Below are 18496 nucleotides of genomic sequence, written 5' to 3'. Positions count from 1 at the left end.
TTTACTTCCGGTCGTTCAAAAATGGAGGGCGGTTTTGTTGTGTAAAAAGTAGTGATAGCTAGGCACTACAGCAGTGAGCTCGGCTGCCAAATTTTCACAGAGGCCAGAGAGCCAGATCTCTGTTTTTGCCTTAAACACCTGTACAATATCAAGGGTACTGTCTGCATGTAGCTTTATAGGAGGCTAAAGCATGCCATGTATTTTCCAGGTCAGCTACAATTGGTTGATGAAGCCCTGCAGAGGATAACGAAAGTCACCCTTGTCGTTCATGCGAGTGAACTCGGCTGGCTTGAGTTCGCTGTCGCTTCTTTGGTAATTCGAAGCAAATTCAGACAGCCTTCACAGCTTGTTATCAAGACGCCATCTTTTTTTGCTACATAACCATGCAGCTAACAATACGAAACAGCGCTAACAATACGCGCGCCATAGACGAGACGTGCACATGAGCGCTTGTGTGTACCATCCATCGCGACGGAAAGAAACGCACGAACCCGCGGCGCCTACGCGCTCCGCTGTTGGAATTTCTTTTGACCGCGCTTTTACCTCGGTGGCAAGAAGAAGACGTTAGAGTCATCCTAGCAAGCATCACGGACGACTCTCGCGTCCTTTAGCTACCACCGAAGTAAAAGCGCGATCAAAAGAAATTCCAACAGCGCCGCGTTTCTTTCGATCGCCCCTTATACATATTGTCTCTGCGCCCCCAAATTAATTGTTAGCGCTGTGTTTTAAGAATGATCCACCACCAACACTCCCAAGCTTCTCCATTAGAATATTAACCTCCTGTCACTTGATGCTACAGTGCAAGTGGAGTGGTACGGCGGTATTTTTACAATTCAGTTCTGCGCCTGCTGCATCTGCATGTTGCCTGCATCTAGAGTTTATCATCAAGCTCCTGCGTGCCACTGGGACAGCTTTGCTGGCCAGCATCTGCGTACAAAATGGCAATGAGGATGCCAGGCTCGAGGTTTCCCGTAGAAACTGAGTGGGAAAGGTTGTTAAATGCAAGGCAGATTCCAGTATCACTAGGAACGTCTGCTCAGGAACTGGGTATGGGTATTGCAGCCAGAACGAAGACTGGCGCAAAATTCTGTTAAGATGCCCGGCTGGATCCTGGCTCACTCTACTTGTCATCAGGTAACTGAAACCTACACGTTCTATTAGGTACTCCAATGGTGACAACACGTACGCTATAGACGGTGTCGCACGCACTCCTGTAGCTGTCGACTAGCTTATAAAAGCCTTTCATTCCATTAGTCTGGTTTTCCCACACACTCAGCTAGGTGCGACAGAAATAAATGAAATTTAACAGATGCAGAATTGGGACCTAGAACACCAGCAATGAGGCGCGAAAAAGCAAGTGTTGAGCCGTTCCTACTGCTCGGCCAGCACGGCGGCAGAGGCGCGGAGCTAGTAAAAGGCGCGGTAGCGCCCCTTGCGGCGAGGAGAGGCGTTTTGCTACAGCCGCTCCGCTGCCGCGCGCCTCCGTTCGCAACACTAGACCAGTATGCTAGTTCACTATAGTCGCACATAAAGTGCGGCGCTGCTGACGCGCTGCACCTGCACCACAGAATTGGTTCTGCACTGCGCTGGCACCAGCGACACTTTTTCAGGACTGGTGCCGTGAACCAGCTCTGAATCGAAAAAAGCTAAATATTGTAGCCCAAAAATAGCCAACCATGAAACTAGGCCAAGACAGTTAAGAGCCAAAAAATAGCCAACGTTGTGATTACAAAATTGCCGTTAAATCAGCCATTGGAAAGTGATACGAACATTGTTTTTTTATTTGCAATTTAAACTCCAAACACGATAAACCACACATCATGTGACACAGCAGAAATTGAAGCATATCACATATACGCCAGTTGATACCCTTGAATAAAGGGGCAGAGACAACAAATTCTCGGGTTGTTCGTTTGGGACTTAGATGCTTCGTAGTGACCATAAGCATAGAACACGGTGTTAGAAGCATCAAAACACATTAAAAAATTGTTATCGTATTATTTCTACTAGGTCGTTCCGGTTTCGGTTCGTAGTTTCCAGGTTTTTATGTGACGTCAGAAGAGCGTAGATATCCTGCTCCCCTCCGCTTTCAGGGTGGGGACACCCTTTGTGCTTCCCCGCGCCGCCGTTTCCAGCGACATGTTGGGTCCTACGCGTCAGTTGCGTGCAGTGCGCTATGCGTCTGGCACGGTTTCTGTGCGGTCGCGTGGCGACTGTATTAATGCTGCTGATCTGGAAATAGACAGTAAATGCTTGTTTCACTCGTGGCAGTAGTGTTTTTGCAGTTTTGAGCGTATTTTATGCATGATGCACTCGCTCCGACTGCACGACAATCGAAAAGTTATGACGGACTGCTGTGTTTCCCAGTCAACGGCTGCACTTTAAAAAAGGACAGCAGTTATTTGTGTTCCTTGATAGTAATAATATAAACTTTATTAGGGTCACCAAATTCCATAGAATTATGCTGTTTTTGTTGTTTTGAACGTAAAGACTGTTCACAGGGCCCTAAATTTCTCTTGTATATAAGGAGCGCGGAGCATACATGGCCTGCCAAATATAATATTTTGGCGTTGTCAACATCCACTTTCCCAACATTTTCTGAAGTGCCTTTGTCTTGATGCTGCACCGTATGTGAAAAGTTCCACGTAATAATGTCAAATTTCTCTTGCAAGTAATCTAGCTGTCGCCTCACTGCTCTAGAGGGAAAAGGTGAGGACACGTCTGAAACCAAATGGTAATCTTTTCTGAACTGCCTCGATCCCTTAGTGGCTTGTGCCGCAACAAAATAATTCAGTTGCTTGCGTTTCCTTTTGAAGTGTTGACTACACGTAGACTGATGATGCGATATGCGATGACGTCTTCCTAATTCGTAGTGACTAAGTCGCTTTATTCGGGAACAGATTTATCTTAACAATTCATTTTTCCTTTCAAAAGATGAAGAAAAATAATAAAAATCGACTGATCCACAAAGAGACCTCGCAAAATCAGCCTCTGGTAACTACTTATTTTCAATCCCATTGTCCCTGCCAGGGTAAACTAAGAAAGAGGAGCCGGAGGAACACAGGGGAAAAATAGTAATAAATAATAATAATTGGTTTTGGGGGAAAGGAAATGGCGCAGTATCTGTCTAATATATCGAAGGACACCTGAACCGCGCCGTAAGAGAAGGGATAAAGGAGGGAGTGAAAGAAGAAAGGAAGGGAGAGGTGCCGTAGTGGAGGGCTCCGGAATAATTTCGACCACCTGGGGATCTTTAGCATGCACTGACATCGCACAGCACACGGGCGCCTTAGCGTTTTTCCTTCCGTGTGCTGTGCGATGTCAGTGCACGTTAAAGATCCCCAGGTGGTCGAAATTATTCCGGAGCCCTCCACTACGGCACCGCTCTTTTCCTTTCTTCTTTCACTCCCTCCTTTATCCCTTCCTTATGGCGCGGTTTGGTTTTTGAGGAAAGGAAATGGCGCAGTAATTGTCTCGCATGTCTCGATGGGCACCCGAACCACAGGTAAGTAAAAGGAGGAAGGTAGGAGTAAAAGAGCAAACAGAGAAAGTGGTTCCATAGTAGAGAGCTCCGGAATAATTTCGACCACCTGAGGACCATTGACGTGCACTGACATCGCATAGCACACGGGCGCCTTTGCGTCTCGTCTCCATCGAAACGCGGCCACCGCGGTTAATTTCGAACTCCTTACTCGCTTCTGCGGAACTGTCTCCTCCAGTTGCTGACGCTAGCTTGCTTTAATTCTCACTCGATAGTCGTCGGCCAAGGCAATTATAGATCTCTTATTAAAGGGACACTGAGGAGAACTCTATCATTTTTTTGTTAGCTTAATCTGATGGTTCGGCATTTCATGACTTTGTTGCCGCTTGTCCGGGCGCGAAAGATGCATTTATTTCAAAGAAATTTGGATTCGAAGATGAAAAAGTTTTTCCGCTCTGATTCAAACTCAGGGAACTCTTATGACGCCACGGCAACTCTTATGACGTCTCAGAACGGAGTGACGTGATACGTGACGTAAACGCGGACTCCGTGATTTCTGACAGCTAGCGGTGCGGTGCGCAACCTACCTTTGCCAGCCTCAGAGATTCGTGGCTTCCATGAAGTAAGGAAAATTCCTCCAAGGTGGCGCCTCTTGTCCTAGGAAGTCATCACGCTTGTACTTGCGAGATTGGCCTGTGGCGGCGACACCTGTATTTTGGTTCTTGCTATTTTCTACATTACAAGAGCTTTGTTTTCAGTAAGAGTGGCGTTTTTGTGATCAGGAGCTGCTATTCTATCGATACAAGCCAACTTCAATTTCTCCTCAGTGTCCCTTTAAGGAAGGAGTGTGGGCTAGTCGTGAAACGCTTGAGGTAAAGCACGCAGGAAGACGCGGGCCAGTGAACACGACTGACAAGCTTTTATCCCAGCTGCTGCTGTCGTCGAAAGAGGCAAAAAAAAGTAATCTATAGGTTATGGTTGGCCAGAAACACGCGTGACGAATTTTACTGACGTGTCTGCGTGACGGCAATGAAAAGAGCCTTTTTTCCCCAGTTGTGGTTTCTTTAGAAGCGACACGAAAAGGAAGGAAATAAACCATTACCGGGGAAAAACGCCGCCTTTCGTTCGCGTCACGCAGCCGCGGCTTCTTGGCTTACTGACGCACAGAAGATAGGATTGGCGCCAGGATATTCGTAGTGAGCTGGCGCAAAGCAGTAGAAAGAGGGGAGGGGTAATAATGCCTTCGTAGTATTAAGATAAAACAAATAATAAACTGATCAAAACGCTGCGACGAGAATACGCTTATCCGCAGGAGCGCCCAAATAATATAGATGCCTTATTGGGAGACGTCCTTTGTGATCAGGTTGTGAAGAAGCCGCTCGGCAAATTTTGATGTAGCCTGGCAGGTTTTAACACTCGCCTTTCAGCTTTCTTGACCTACGTTTTATGGCCTTGGCCTAGTGCAAGCGCTTGTGGTCTGGTGGACGCAACACGCGACTTTTGACAGCGTAGTGCAGAACGTGCGACATGTGTACCGAGGCGCCTCTAATCGGAAGAAGAAAGGCGGCTGAGAACGCACAAAACTTGCAAAACCGAGGCGAAAACGGGACACGCCCTTTTGCTTGATGTGAGCTCGTAGTGTACGTATACGTAGGTGATGTAGCAGTCAGAGACCAAGTTATGAGGGACTGTTGTGTTCCCCGGGTGTTCTGCCTACACTATTAAAGTGCACCGGCTATTTGGCTTTGCTCGTGACAGCGCGCGCCGAAAAAATTGCCAATCGCAGGTAAACTAGACTGTCTGACCAACAGTTAACCCCAAAGTATGAGAGATAAGGCATGCGAAATGCTTGTTTTTCAGAACAATTTCTGCTGCTGCTGATCCGACTGCTGATCCGGAGTTCCCGGGTTCGAACCCGACCGCGGCGGCTGCGTTTTTATGGAGGAAAAACGCTAAGGCGCCCGTGTGCTGTGCGATGTCAGTGCACGTTAAAGATTCCCAGGTGGTCGAAATTATTCCGGAGCCCTCCACTACGGCACCTCTCTCTTCCTCTCTTCTTTCACTCCCTCCTTTACCCTTCCCTTACGGCGCGGTTCAGCTAGGTGTCCAACGATATATGAGACAGATACTGTGCCATTTCCTTTCCCCCAAAACCAATTATTATTATTAGAACAATTTCTGCTGGGGAGGGAGGTATAATGCACAACTTATCTTCGCATCCTCATAATTATTTAAATTATCAGCCATAAAACGCACCTTTTCGCATTGATTTCATGGCTCAAAATAAGTAATCCTGAATTTTTTAAAAATAATTGAAATGTACAATATCCCGGTCAAGAGATTGCAGTGCAATATGCTACGCAAGTTGCAAGAATGCTAGTATTGTGAATGAACACAGCGCAAAAAGAACAGTACAGAAAACCAACACGCATGAGTGCACCGACTGTTCATAAGCCGCCGGCTTTCTCGGCGGATAAGCTGCGAATGATAGTATACTTTAAAGCAACTACCTCTGATTCCCTGTTCAAACAATCTCTGGTACCACTCTGTCTCAGCAGAACACCACATTTCCTGAATTCCACGCGGTAGCTGCAGTTTTCTCTTCGAAACGGCGCGCCGCCGCATTGCGCTCAATGCAGCTGAACGGGAGAGTGGGACCCAACACGCCTCCGCCGAGAGCGTCTGAATTATAGTGAGCTAGAATACTAGTCTGAACTGTTTGAACACGCCGCACCTAGGGTGCCTCATGCAGCTTTCTTGAAATGGATGGAGCAAGGATTTTCCTTCCTCCGTGTTGAAATGGAACACAGGATTGAGGAATAGGGCATAGCTTCTATTTTTTCTGGAGACACGATCCGCGACGCCGCCGTTCCGTGCTTCATAGGTGGCGTCCAGTCACCGAATGCTGTCTCGTGACGTCACGTTCTCACGTTGCTGGTTGCGATAATAATAATAATGGATGATGGCAACCCGAAGGGCCCATCTACCAATATCTCTTGATGCACCTCCAGCAGGCTCCGATGCCGGGCGTGAACTCTTTGAAGGCTGCAGAAACGGTGACGTGACCCGTGTCAAGAAGCTGGTTACCCCGCATAATGTGAACTCGCGGGACACAACAGGTCGAAAGTCCACTCCTCTTCACTTTGCCGCTGGTAGGCTTAACGTTCTGCTCTCTCAAGCTCATCCCTCTGGAGTGGCTAATAAACGTGCTTATTTATTTAATGCTTAATGATCTTAATGCACGTACTCTCTGCTCTCTCTCGTGTGGGCATTGCTTGCGTGGACGTGTGATGCGCGGCTCACTTTGTTCAGCCTGTTCCGTTAACTGTCACGTCTTACAATAACAAAAAACGGCACACCAATTCACTGCTGTGCAGGTGTGTGTATGTGGGCGTATGGGTATGTGTGTGTGTCTGTTTGTGTGTGTGTGTGTGTGTAGCTCAAATAGCTGCTGCAATTTCACCTCTTCCTCTCGCCACAATCAAAAAGCGCTTCATTGTCGTTTCTTGGTTGGTTAAATTGGTGCTGGATATTGAATCCTTCCGCTGAACGAAGTTCAGCAAATATATTTATCGCATGTTTGGTAATTTTGAACACCGGGTGAATGTTTTCTATGTTGACAGTGTTTGCTTAAAACAGCATTGTGGAATGAAGGGCCAAAGCAGAGGCACGTATTTACGCGTCTGTGCGCGCCTCGTTCGCCCTTCGAAGTACGATCGACTATGTGGTTTTATCCAACGTGAAACATACCCGTGTTGCGCGGTTAACCGACTTGAACTGCCAGCTTTTGGCCTCTTAGAATGTTAAATTTTTTTACTGCGTACTAAGATCTGTGACTCAAGTACCGATTTAAACCATTCTGCCCATTCCTTTCTGATAAGCCAGTCATCTGAGAGGGACATATTTCAAAGTGATGCTTCAAGCTGCTGGCAAAGGCTGCGAGACGGGAAAGCTTTGTCTTTGAAAGGGCTCTAAAGCCTGTTAGATGCAAATTTTCACCATTGAGTTAAGTTCCTCATGAGGATGCAGTAAGAAGGGCAGTACAGCTTCTCTGGCCATGACTTCCACATTTTTGGATGCCAAGTTTAGGTAGCAAAGGTGGGAAGTTGTAATGCCAGTTGCTCCCAAAAAGTGGAGGTTTGGGGGCACTGGTACTGTACAGTGATGCAGTGAGGTGCTTCAAGCAACGGTGTAGGAATAATGTGTGCTTCAAGGTTTTGTGATAGGGACTACTACTTATGGCTTCTAGTTTTCAGCTTTTTCTGAATTTGGATACTTTTGTTTCCGAATTTTAAAATCAACATGTGCTTTTAAAGTGCTTTAAAGGGTCACTACTTAAGATTTTGAGACTTTTTCAGCTGACTGTTGCATTACATTTTTTGGACCTCCCTAGCTTAGTTGCTATGAGCAGTTTTTCAAAACAATCAGAAAAACAATTATAAAACAGCAAAGACCACGAAACCACGGCCAAAACTGGGTGTCAAAGTATGGCATCATAGATACTGTTGCAGTCTCTTGTGTGTGCATTGATTGGCTAAACTGGCATCTGTGACAATTTTGATGATTAGTTGTCTCAAGTGACCAAACCAGCTTGTAATTTTTTTCTTCAGCGAACGCAGAGTGAAAATCGACGGGTGAGCACCTCACGATTTCACACATGCTTGGTCGCCTGTGGAAATCCCCACGATTGTGGCCACGAAACGGGAGGATTTAAAATTTCATTTGTACCAAAACAAAATGCTGTCCAACTGTGAAATTTGGCACAAAGAATTAGAAGACTCTGGAGAACCTACCTTGAAAGTTTCAGTAAAATGTGTCTAGGTAAAATCTATCCTCAGAGTTAAAACTAGAGCTTTTTCAAGTTTATGTCCACATTTGTGGACATTGCAGCCAAGTTTGCAAGCGGCTTTTGTCATGTATTGTTTTCTTTGAAGTTTTTCAGCTGCAATTGTATTAGGTATGTTCGAATACATGTGTATCCGGGAGAAAGTTAGTGAAGTGGGTCAAGAAATTGTGGCAATGGCTTCTATGGCAAGCCATGTTATTTTGACAGGGGCATTGTAAATCTTGCATCAGCACATGTGGGTGGTTGCTGTAAGTGTAGGCAACGTGAAATGGTGAAATAAAGCAACAGTTGCTAAAGTTGTCATTGTGTCCCTAAACCTTTATGTAATACAGTGCTTATCTTACTCTAATGTAGGCATTAGAGGAGTTCAGGGGATCCTGAAGTGATCTTGATGGTCATTCTAGTGCAGTAGATCGATAGAGGTGGTCTTTGAGTATTGAAGTCAGTTTTGAAAGGTTTACGTGGACCCTATAATCTACAAATAATTTCTAAAAATTGCTGCTTGCAGTAGCTTGCAACTGATTAGGGCAACACCCCACCGTATATTCTTAGCTGCCCCTACCCTGATGATGTCAGTGGGCAGTCTGGGTGAGCCTTCTCAGTGGGAGTGCCCAGCTGGTGTTGGCGGGATGGGGCTTGATGGTACACGGAGGAGTGCAGTCCCGAACTGTTTCCTTTATTTTTTCCGGCGTGTCAGCATGTATGATGAAGGGGACGAGGAGGAGCATCTTTTCTAATTGGCGATGTCTGGTGTTAATGAAGCTAGCTTAAAAATTCTTGTGGTGTTGTGGTGAGTGATGGGATACCGATTGCTTGTGTGCTTTTCCTAACCTCAGTAAATAGAATTTCATGGCCCCCTGGGCTTTACTTCGTCATGCCTTTGTAGCATGTGTGGATGGAAACACAAAATGGACCACGAGGGTGTTGTACAGTTTACTTTATTTGTGCTCTCATATAGGGTGTCTGAATAAAGCTTGAGTATGTGTGAAAAGGCGAGTCATAAAAAAAATTATGTAATGTATACTGATAAGGGTTAATGCTGACTCCTTGCCACATACAACAAGGTGGTGTAAAAGAAGCCTTCTATGCTGCATGAGAAAATGTTCATGTGTGATCTCAGCACTTATGGTTTGTTGTTTCACAAAATGCACAATGATGCAAAAAAGATTGCTATGCTTGTAATGGCTGAGTCTGCTGACCAAGTCATTATTTTGCTAGTCTGTCCAGACGAATTTGTGGGAGGTGCTGGCAAGGTGATTGTGGGGAGATCCTAACAAGAGAAAAGAGGTACTAGGCAATGCACTAGCAGCTGTGTTGGGCATGCAACGAATTAGAAAAAGTGTCCTTTGATAACTTCCTGTGAAGTTTGACACTGGGGCACGAAAGGCATCAGCGTCATTTTGAGGGCAGCAAGCTGTCATTCTGCAACGAGAGAGGGATTGCTGTCTTAAGAGAGTTATGAATTGTGCATGGAGTGGATTGCAGGAATTGAGATGCAAGTTCTATGCTTTCATAGCACTTTTGCTCGTGCTGTATGGGACAGCAATACATTAGGGATCTCTGAAGCCACGTGTGTATTGAATGGTAAATTTCTTTTCAGATAGAAAGCTGTGACCTCTAATTGACACGGCACAGTTATTTCAGGTGGCTTATGGTAGCATTATGCATAATTTTCATGAAGGGCCAAGAGACCTCCACAAGGCGTGCTTGCAAGCAAGGGAGTCTTGGTGTAGCTGGTGCATGGATCAGCTGCATGCCTGTCATGCAAAGTAAACATATCTCTTAGTTATGGAGCTGTACTGCCTTGTTTCACAAGTACAAGTGGCATATGTTGCTGTGAAAGGCAAACATTGTTTCTGTTCTCTTAAAGCTTATTACGAACTGGGACCGTTACGATTACAAATGTGCGCATAATTGAAATACAAATACTTCGGAGATGTTTCTTTTTTTTGGCGGCATGTTTATAACACCGTTTAAGGTAGCAAAAAGAGGATGTTGTTGTGCCAAGATGTTTCAGTTTATGCCTGAGGGCCATACCAAGAAATGTTGAAGCATAGTGAAGAATTCCAAATTGGTAGAATTCAGAATTTGTCAGAAAGATTGCTTATTGTGAGGTGCACAACAAATCATCGGGGGATTTTTGAGTGTGGTGCGTCGACAGCGGAGTGCTACACGTGCCAGCGCAACGTAGTGTGTGTGCACATGCTAATGGTGTTTGCAAGCCGACGATGACGAACAGTGTGGCGAGCACGAGGAGCGGAGAGCTGATGTGTGTGAAAACAGGTGTGAAGGGAGACTGCGCAGCGGAGGTCGTGTCATTCAAGCATGGAGGTGGCAACTGTTGGACGTTGGGTCCGTGCTGCCGTGGACTTCCCGTGGATCACTGACACAAGCCTCCTGCGTCCCTTTCAAGCGTGGCCGATAGCCGATAGATTGAGGGTCTGTGCTGCCAAAAGGCTCCCTTGGATAGCCTGCATTAAGCCTATGGTGTTTCGGGACGCCGACGATGTGTGCTAGCTACGCTACTCTTGCTGCTGCCAAGTTCTTGGAGCGGCTGACGGGAGTCCTTCAGCGTCTTCCTGTAGTCCTCTCCGCTCCTACTATCACTTGACTCCGTTCCGCTGCTTCCTTCGACGCAACACCGGCGACATGTTGCAGTTCATCCACCCGCGTCAGCCCTGTCTCCAAGGCATCCCCGCTTCACCTGGGACGCTCAAGTTCTGGTGAACTCTTTCCTTTAACCTGTAGTGCTACACGCGTGCGTGTTGAGTGTGTGTTCTGCTTTGAGTTTTCGTTTCTTACTCACTCTTTTTCTTTCTTTTTTCAAATTGTAAACGCTGCTTTGTTTTGTTTTTGTTTGATCTGTTTGTTGTCTCGTTCGAACCTGCACGCAATAGCGTTCCCCTTCTGCAGCTGGGGACGCGTATAGAGATTCGCGGCAATTGGAGTCCACGACTCTTATGTCCTTTGACTGGTAGACACTTCATGGCTGATAAAGTGCGAACAGAAGATAAGCACCAGAAAAAGGTTGATGCTGTCTGTATCACTGTCCATATACTGAGTGTCATAAATGTTAGATCTCTGGTAGATGCACACAGGTTGTGCATAGAAGTGTGATCTCATTTAGACACTAGTGCACTATACTGATTGCACATATTTGAAGAGCGTTAGCTCTTACTCATCACATTTCTCGATTTCTTGGGTTCTGCTACCTCCTACCTTTGGCATGAAATTTTCTAAGTCTGAGGAATTCAAGGTGGCGACCCCCGTATTAAATGATATAGCAACCTAATTGGGGATTGATTCGTGACGTCATTAGTATATCGAATTGGTGATTGATTGGTGACTCATTCATATTGTCATGAAGACGACGAAGCTGGCAGTGGCGCGGCAGTGGCCAGCTTCGTCGTCTTAATTCTAGTGAACCAAACAGCTAACGCTCGTTACTTCAGCGTCTTCCAGACAGCTAATGCTCGTTACTTCATCTTCGAGACGGTGGCGGCAACTTTTTTTACAGGGTTGTCCTGCAGTGGGCAGATCTTAGCTGGTGACCGCACCGTCAAGGGACAAGGAGGAAGAAGGATGACACCAGTGCTCTTGTCGTCCTTCCTTCTTCCTGTCAAAAATGGACACATTTCAACTTGTTCGGCTTTCCATTTTTCTGCACTTAGGTTTTTGTAGGAGTGACACCAAATAGACTCTCATATGAGTGCACCTGTCATCCTAATGTATTGTTGAATGCTAGATTGGGCTGCTTGTAGAAACTGTGCACAAGACAATGAACAAGCAAGTTGACTGCATGAGCGCTGACCTAATTGGTACGTCATATTTGTAGAAACTGAAAAAAATGGACACTTGTTTTTCCATGGTCATTTGCGTTTTCTACAAATACATATGAGGTGCCAACTAGCTCAACTTTCCATTTTACTGCATTAAATTGGGATTGCCATGTCTACTTGATTAATGGTGGTAAGAATAAAAAATATGTCAGTGGATTTGGGTAATTAGGCCAAATGTGGATAAGTTCGCTAGCAAGATGTGTTTTGGTGGTGCGCTGCTCTGCTAGATTAGGGTTGTTGGTGTGTGTGTTCTTTCATGCAAAAGTGAAAGGAGGACATGGCAACACCCGCCATTGCACCTGCCTTGTGCCACTGCGCGACTGTGCTCTGCCCACCAGCTACATCTTAACAAGTAAGCCACCCGGTGGTCAGGTGAGCAGTGGTGCAGTGGCACAAGGCAGGTGCTATGGCAGGTGTTGCCATCGGTGGGATTTGGGTTGTTTGGGTTGGATTCTGATCCAGGTCGCTCTTCTCGAGCAGCCTCTTACAATTAAATGGGCTGCCACTTGACATGGTGGGCATGTTGCCCACCACCCGGTGGGGAGGTGAGCAGCCTGCCACAAAACCGGCTTCAGACAGGCAGACAGACAGACAACGCCCAAACATGCGGAATGGCCACTATAAGTGCTAGCGCACTAAAAACTTGGGACAATGGTTAACTAGCCCTTAAGAATATAATGCGGTAGCATTAGAGATCCCTCCTGTGCAAGTACTCCTTTTCTTGCGTAAATTCATGGGTTGCAGAGTCGTCATATCACTACTGACGCAGTGGTTAAGTGATGCGCCACTGTCCCAGAAGGTGGGTGCTTCAAACAACCATTAGTGGGGCTTGCTGGACCCAGGTTGCTTCTCTCGAGCTCCTGTGAGGCTCATTTTAGCACCGATAGTTATTTGGGAGACTGCCTATCTCTTGACCTATGAGCTGATACCACAGTGGGAAGGTGCAGGGGTGTAAGTGCTGCACAAATCGTGCCATTTTAAGCCAATCTGGCCTGCTGCGCCTAACTGCAATTTACGCGGTAATTGCCCATCGCAAGTATGCAGCGCCAAATTTAGCCGAGTGTTATCGTCGGCTGAGCAACAATGGGCACTCGCTACAAAAAGGACGCAGCTTAGACATATCCACATCCATGACAGTTTGTTTCACTCGTGGTACTTGTCCTGAAGTTGTTATCGCCACGGCTTTCACGAAAGGCTGATGGCACTGGCATGAGTAAAAGTAAGTACTTTTAACTATTATTTAATAATATAACGAGTTTATTGCTAATATAACTTCAGTGCGGCCAATATAGCTGATTTACCTCATGTAGCAAGCCGTATTTATTGTGTGGACAACAAAATAAGTTAGCCACCATGGTGGCTCAGTGGTTATGCGCTCGGCTGCTGACCCGAAAGCTGCGGGTTCAATCCCGGCCGTGGTGGTTGAATTTCTATGTAGGTGAAATTCTAGAGGCCAGTGTACTGTGTTGTCAGTGCACGTTAAAGAACCCTAGGCAGTCGAAATTTCCGGAGTCCTTTACTACGGCGTCCCTCATAGCCTGAGTCGCTTTGGGACGTTAAACCCCCATAAACCATGACAAAAATGTCGTTTGTCTATATATACCTCCCACTGGCCTACCTCAGTGTCGCACCAGGTTTCCTGACATTCGTACCAAAATTGTGACGCAGCCGTTTGTACCAAAATTGTGACGGAGACTAGCTTGCAACAAGGATTTGAACTGATGACATATGCGCCTTCAGTTGTATGCCTTGCCAGTTTACCCCTTTCCAGAAGAATGGTCAGTTGGGCGAGTTGGATGTAGTTCATTTTGGCGGTAAAATTCAGCACGAACGGACGTTGGACACAGAAAGGGGACAAAACAAGCGCTGTCTCGCAACTAAGCTTTATTAAGAAGGAACGCTAAAATATATACATATACAGAAAAACGACTTAGGTGCGATAGGTACGAAGTACCCCTTTCCAGTTTACCGCTTCCCTTAAGGCGTGGTTGAGGTATCCACTGAAATGTGAGACCGCTACCGCGCCACTTCGTTTCCTCAAAAAAACAATTTTCTTATCAAAATTATGATGCAACCATTCGTCGTACAGCGTTCTGGGTAGTGTCACACGTGTATATGTGGAAGGTGTGTGTGTGGGTGGGTGTCAGTGCATCCAGGGACAGTAATGCTTTTGCATTCCCACATGTAAGCAGTCTTGCATGTCTCTTGCAGAGTTTATTAATTTCCACTACGTTAGTTCTCATTGAGGAGGATTTTGACAATTTCTTGGGGGTGACAAAAATTGCTACAGCACATCAGGGCAGCACTTGCATTTTGCCCACCCCAACCAAGGTAACCTTGACTCCTGGACCGTAAGAAAAAAAGCTTCTGGCTGGAGCAGCTTTTGTTTTTTTCACTTCCTGTACTGACATGAAGCACGCATACCGCCTGCACCTAAGTATACCTCTGTGCATAACTGCTTAGGTAAGCTTTCGTATGTAGTTGGTTCATAAATAACTTTTGACATGTACTGCAGAGCTACTTGCATTGGCCAAGCATGCTGCTGGTAAAGCTTTGAGCAGTGCTTATAATCTGTGCCTTCTGTGCACAAATCCTTACTGCTTCACTGAGATTTTTAACGTGATAGCCTCATTGTCCAGAAAATCTGATGTCGGCGTTGTAAGCAAATAATCACGGGCATGATCTGCCAGTTGGTGCCCAGAGAGCAACGTAGGAGGCAGGTGAGCCATATAAGGCACGCAACTTTGCGGTGTCATCACAACCTGCTCATTGGATAGTGAGAAAACTGCCCACTGTGGCAGGCTGCAGTTAAATTATTGATTGGTCGCTCGGGAAGATCAACCTGGGCCCACTGCTGGGAGCAGCTGCCATCACAGGGCAGTGGCGCATCGCTTAACGGAAACGGAACATTTCTTAATATAACTGCAAAATGAAAAATGGACCGCTGCACCACTGTGCCAGGAAGGGTATGAGGACTCCCAGAGATCTGTGAATGTAAAGTAGAGAATCACATTCTGCATATATAGGAATTAACCCACTACTCTATTGCATCATACCTTTAAGGTGGAGCTTAAGCTCCTCCTTTAATTTTTTTGCTTACAGGGTTTGGACGCCGTGACGTGGTCGAGCACCTTCTTCAAAATGGAGCCAATGTGCATGCCAAGGATGATGGTGGCCTGATACCCTTGCACAATGCTTGCTCCTTTGGCCACGCAGAGGTGGTGCAGCTTCTGCTCAAGCATGGGGCTGACCCCAATGCGCGGGACAACTGGAACTATACACCGCTGCATGAGGCTGCCATCAAGGGGAAGGTTGATGTGTGCATAGGTGAGTGGTGTATAGCAGAACTGTGCCTGGTGGGGTCCTTTTCCTTCAGGGGTATAAGCTGTGCAAAATGGTCATGTACTGTGGCAGTTCTTTTGTGTTTTAAGATATTTTACTGTAAGGTGTTGAAGCTGAGATGTGGAAGACAGCACATCTATTGTTAGAAAGGGAACCACGAAGAGAAGCCATCCCACCTACTACGTTGTCGGCCTAAACAAGTAGTGCAGGGCACCCTGCTTCAGCGCTTCGCCATCGCTGCACGGTATCCATGTGGCCCATCTTCCAGAACTGCCTTGGTGCATTTTTGTCTTCTGGGGGAACATGGTGGTGCCAAGTTGTATTGACACAATTGTTATAGTTGCACTGATGAGAGCTGGACAAAAATCGTGTGCGTGTGTCCAGAGATAGCACCTTTCCGAAGGTGCCAATGCAGCATTTTCCTGAGGCAGGAAGAATAATGGAAGCAGGGCCAGCCTTTGGCCAGTGAGGGAAGATGATATAGAACAGATGGAGTTGACTTGGCATGTTGTGAGTTGAGTATTGCTTCAGCTTGAGTGGTAGTGTTGTGGATGCCTCAATGCTGTATGAGTAGCCTGAAGTTAATCTCCTTAGTGCAGGTTGTTTGGGCAGAGTTTATAGTTCCTATATTCCTCCCCTCCAAGGAGCTTGTTCAGAGACCATCTTATGCTCGTGGTAGTACAGGGTGTTCTACGTCGGCAGCTATGGATGAGGGTGGCCCTGGTGAACACAGTCAAGGTTTTATTACACTACACATAAATACCCCCAAAAGTAGAAGATTGGACAGCCATTGCTGTAGCTTTGTTGGTAGAGCATCCGACGCGAAATTTGGAGGCCTTGGGTTCGGTTCCCACCACCTCTTTTCCTTTGCATTGTCTGCTCAGTCTTATGCTTAGTAAAGTATGACTGTGTCTCCTCCTCCTTCACTAAATCATGTTGCTGTTTGTCTTTAAAGTCTTTCTTTCTGAAGTTCTTGCTGTTCTGTGCACAATGTACAATCTGCCAGAGGCTTTGCCTAACCTTTGAGTGGTGATGGTGGAGCTTTCAGAGATGACATTGATAACTGGCTTGAGGTGAACAATTCGTACTGCTGCACTTGGTGAAGGGCAGTCTTGTACGTGTTACAGAAAACAAGTAATCGATTGCAATTACTTCGTATGGAACGTAACTGATTTCAGTGGTCAATTACAACTCGTGAAAAGTAACTTAGCAATTAGAGAAGTAATCATTTACTATTACAATAGTTTTCATCCATCTTTTATTAGCAAAGCACAAATATACCCGGACAAGAATAAGCTCCTGTGGCTTGCTTGATCTGTAGTTTGTTGCAGGGCATGCAGTAAAACTGCGTTTTTTCGAAGTCACTGGGACCGCGAAAAATCTTTGAATTAACCGGGTTTTCGAATTAACCGAGCGCAGCAAAAAATATGAGACCCAGGTAAAAAATATTGTTGAGGGAACACGCTACCTATATTGTACAAACATTGCAGTTACTGTATACTGCCGCGTAAAAGTCTACCCTCCAAAATGTAGCCTCTGCTGGTGAAAAAAAAAAATGTTTACTTCAAATACGGGTCGATGCACGCATCGCCCCCCTCCCCCTCTCCTCCTCCTGCATTGTCCTGCCACCGCATTTTGTTTTGTAATTTCCCGTGGGACGGAATTGTGGCGCGCACACAGCTCAAAGTATCGTATTTACACGATTGGTAGTCGACCTATTTTCAAAATCTGAAAATCCAAAGTGGGGGGGTTGACTTAAAATCGAAACCAAAGCATCGCTCCATAAATAAAGGCGAGACAAACAAGATATCAGGCATGCTACTGCGTGGTTGCACTTTTGGTGCGCAGCTCTGTTGCATCGCTCTTCGTGCTGGCCTTGAGCAGCTGTTATGTCAACGTGCAGAACTGGCATCCCCACCCCGCGCGTGGCCTCCGATGGTGGCTGTCGATAAGTAGCTAACTGGCACCAGCCCACTCCCCACACGTGGCCGCAGATTATATCTGCTGATAAGCGGCAGCGGCCCGATAACGCATTCGCATTCTACTCTTAATAGGCCTCGTCAAAGTTTTTTTTATTTACTTTCAACCGCACATTCGGCACTCAAGGGTGCATCGATTGATGGAAGGGCCGCTGTTTCAATCGTGGCGGCTCGCCTACTCGGAACCGCAGCAGCGCTGGAGAGTGTCGGTAGCCAACGGAAGAGTTGACGCCGCTCGTGCGTAGTTTCTCTTTGGCTCTGACGTATTTGACTACTGCTGGCTGCGTTTCACAAGTTTGTAACGTAGTGCTTTGTCATTTGTGCTCCGGGTCCAGTAAGCAACCGGCGCTCGTTCACGGCTACATTCGAGCTGGCTGTCATTTTTTACGCCGAAGAAACGAACAGCGCGCTGGGCTGCAAGTTTGACTTTCTCACCGGCTGATACAGGTGTGGCAGCTGCAGTGAGGCAAAATGTTCAGCTGTTCTGCTCAATGTCTTGATGTGGCTGTTTGCGAAGTGCGGGATATCGCTGCGAGACGATGTTGGAACAACCAGCTGTGGGACCGCAGCAGCGATCATGACGGCAGCGCTAGTGGGGACGATGGCGCAAGTGTGGACGAGTAGTCCAATGACTAATACATTTTCATTTTGGAATGTGCCCCGGGTGCTCCCGCGCGCGGCGCCAGCCGATGGTGCTTCTGCGCGCGGCAGCCGATGGCGATAAGCGGAGGCCGCAGGATAGTGCTTTCGCGTTGTATTACTAAAGGCCAAGCTTAAACGACCTCTTTTTTTTTCTGAAATGTGATATGGAGGGTCGACTTACATTCGAGTCGACTTACTATTGTGTAAATACGGTACTTTGCTAGCATTTTGCTTAAGTCTCAAGTTCGCCGAACTGCACGAACACATTACAGAAGCTCAAAGCAATAGCAGAAAAACAAAAACTTCCCTCTGGAGCAGGCATGCATGAGGACTACAATGAGGTTATCACAATGCAGGAATTCAATAA

At 46.4% G+C, this 18496-nt stretch overlaps 1 protein-coding gene across 1 annotated transcript in view; it reads left to right on the top strand.

Moving 5' to 3' along the window:
• Positions 1-6414: 6414 nt before the first annotated feature.
• Tnks (tankyrase) overlaps positions 6415-18496 on the top strand; it is a 169715-nt gene continuing 157633 nt past the window's right edge. The window contains exons 1-2 of the mRNA XM_077643796.1: positions 6415-6633; positions 15269-15493. Of these exons, the coding sequence (XP_077499922.1) occupies positions 6441-6633; positions 15269-15493 (418 nt within the window). The 5' untranslated portion in view covers positions 6415-6440. The remainder of the gene's footprint in view (positions 6634-15268; positions 15494-18496) is intronic.

This window comes from Amblyomma americanum, chromosome 1 (genome assembly GCF_052857255.1).
Source record: "Amblyomma americanum isolate KBUSLIRL-KWMA chromosome 1, ASM5285725v1, whole genome shotgun sequence".
NCBI classification, from domain to species: Eukaryota; Metazoa; Arthropoda; class Arachnida; order Ixodida; family Ixodidae; genus Amblyomma; species Amblyomma americanum.
Note: the sequence above shows the minus strand (reverse complement) of the source record. Positions and strands in the feature narration are given on the sequence as shown.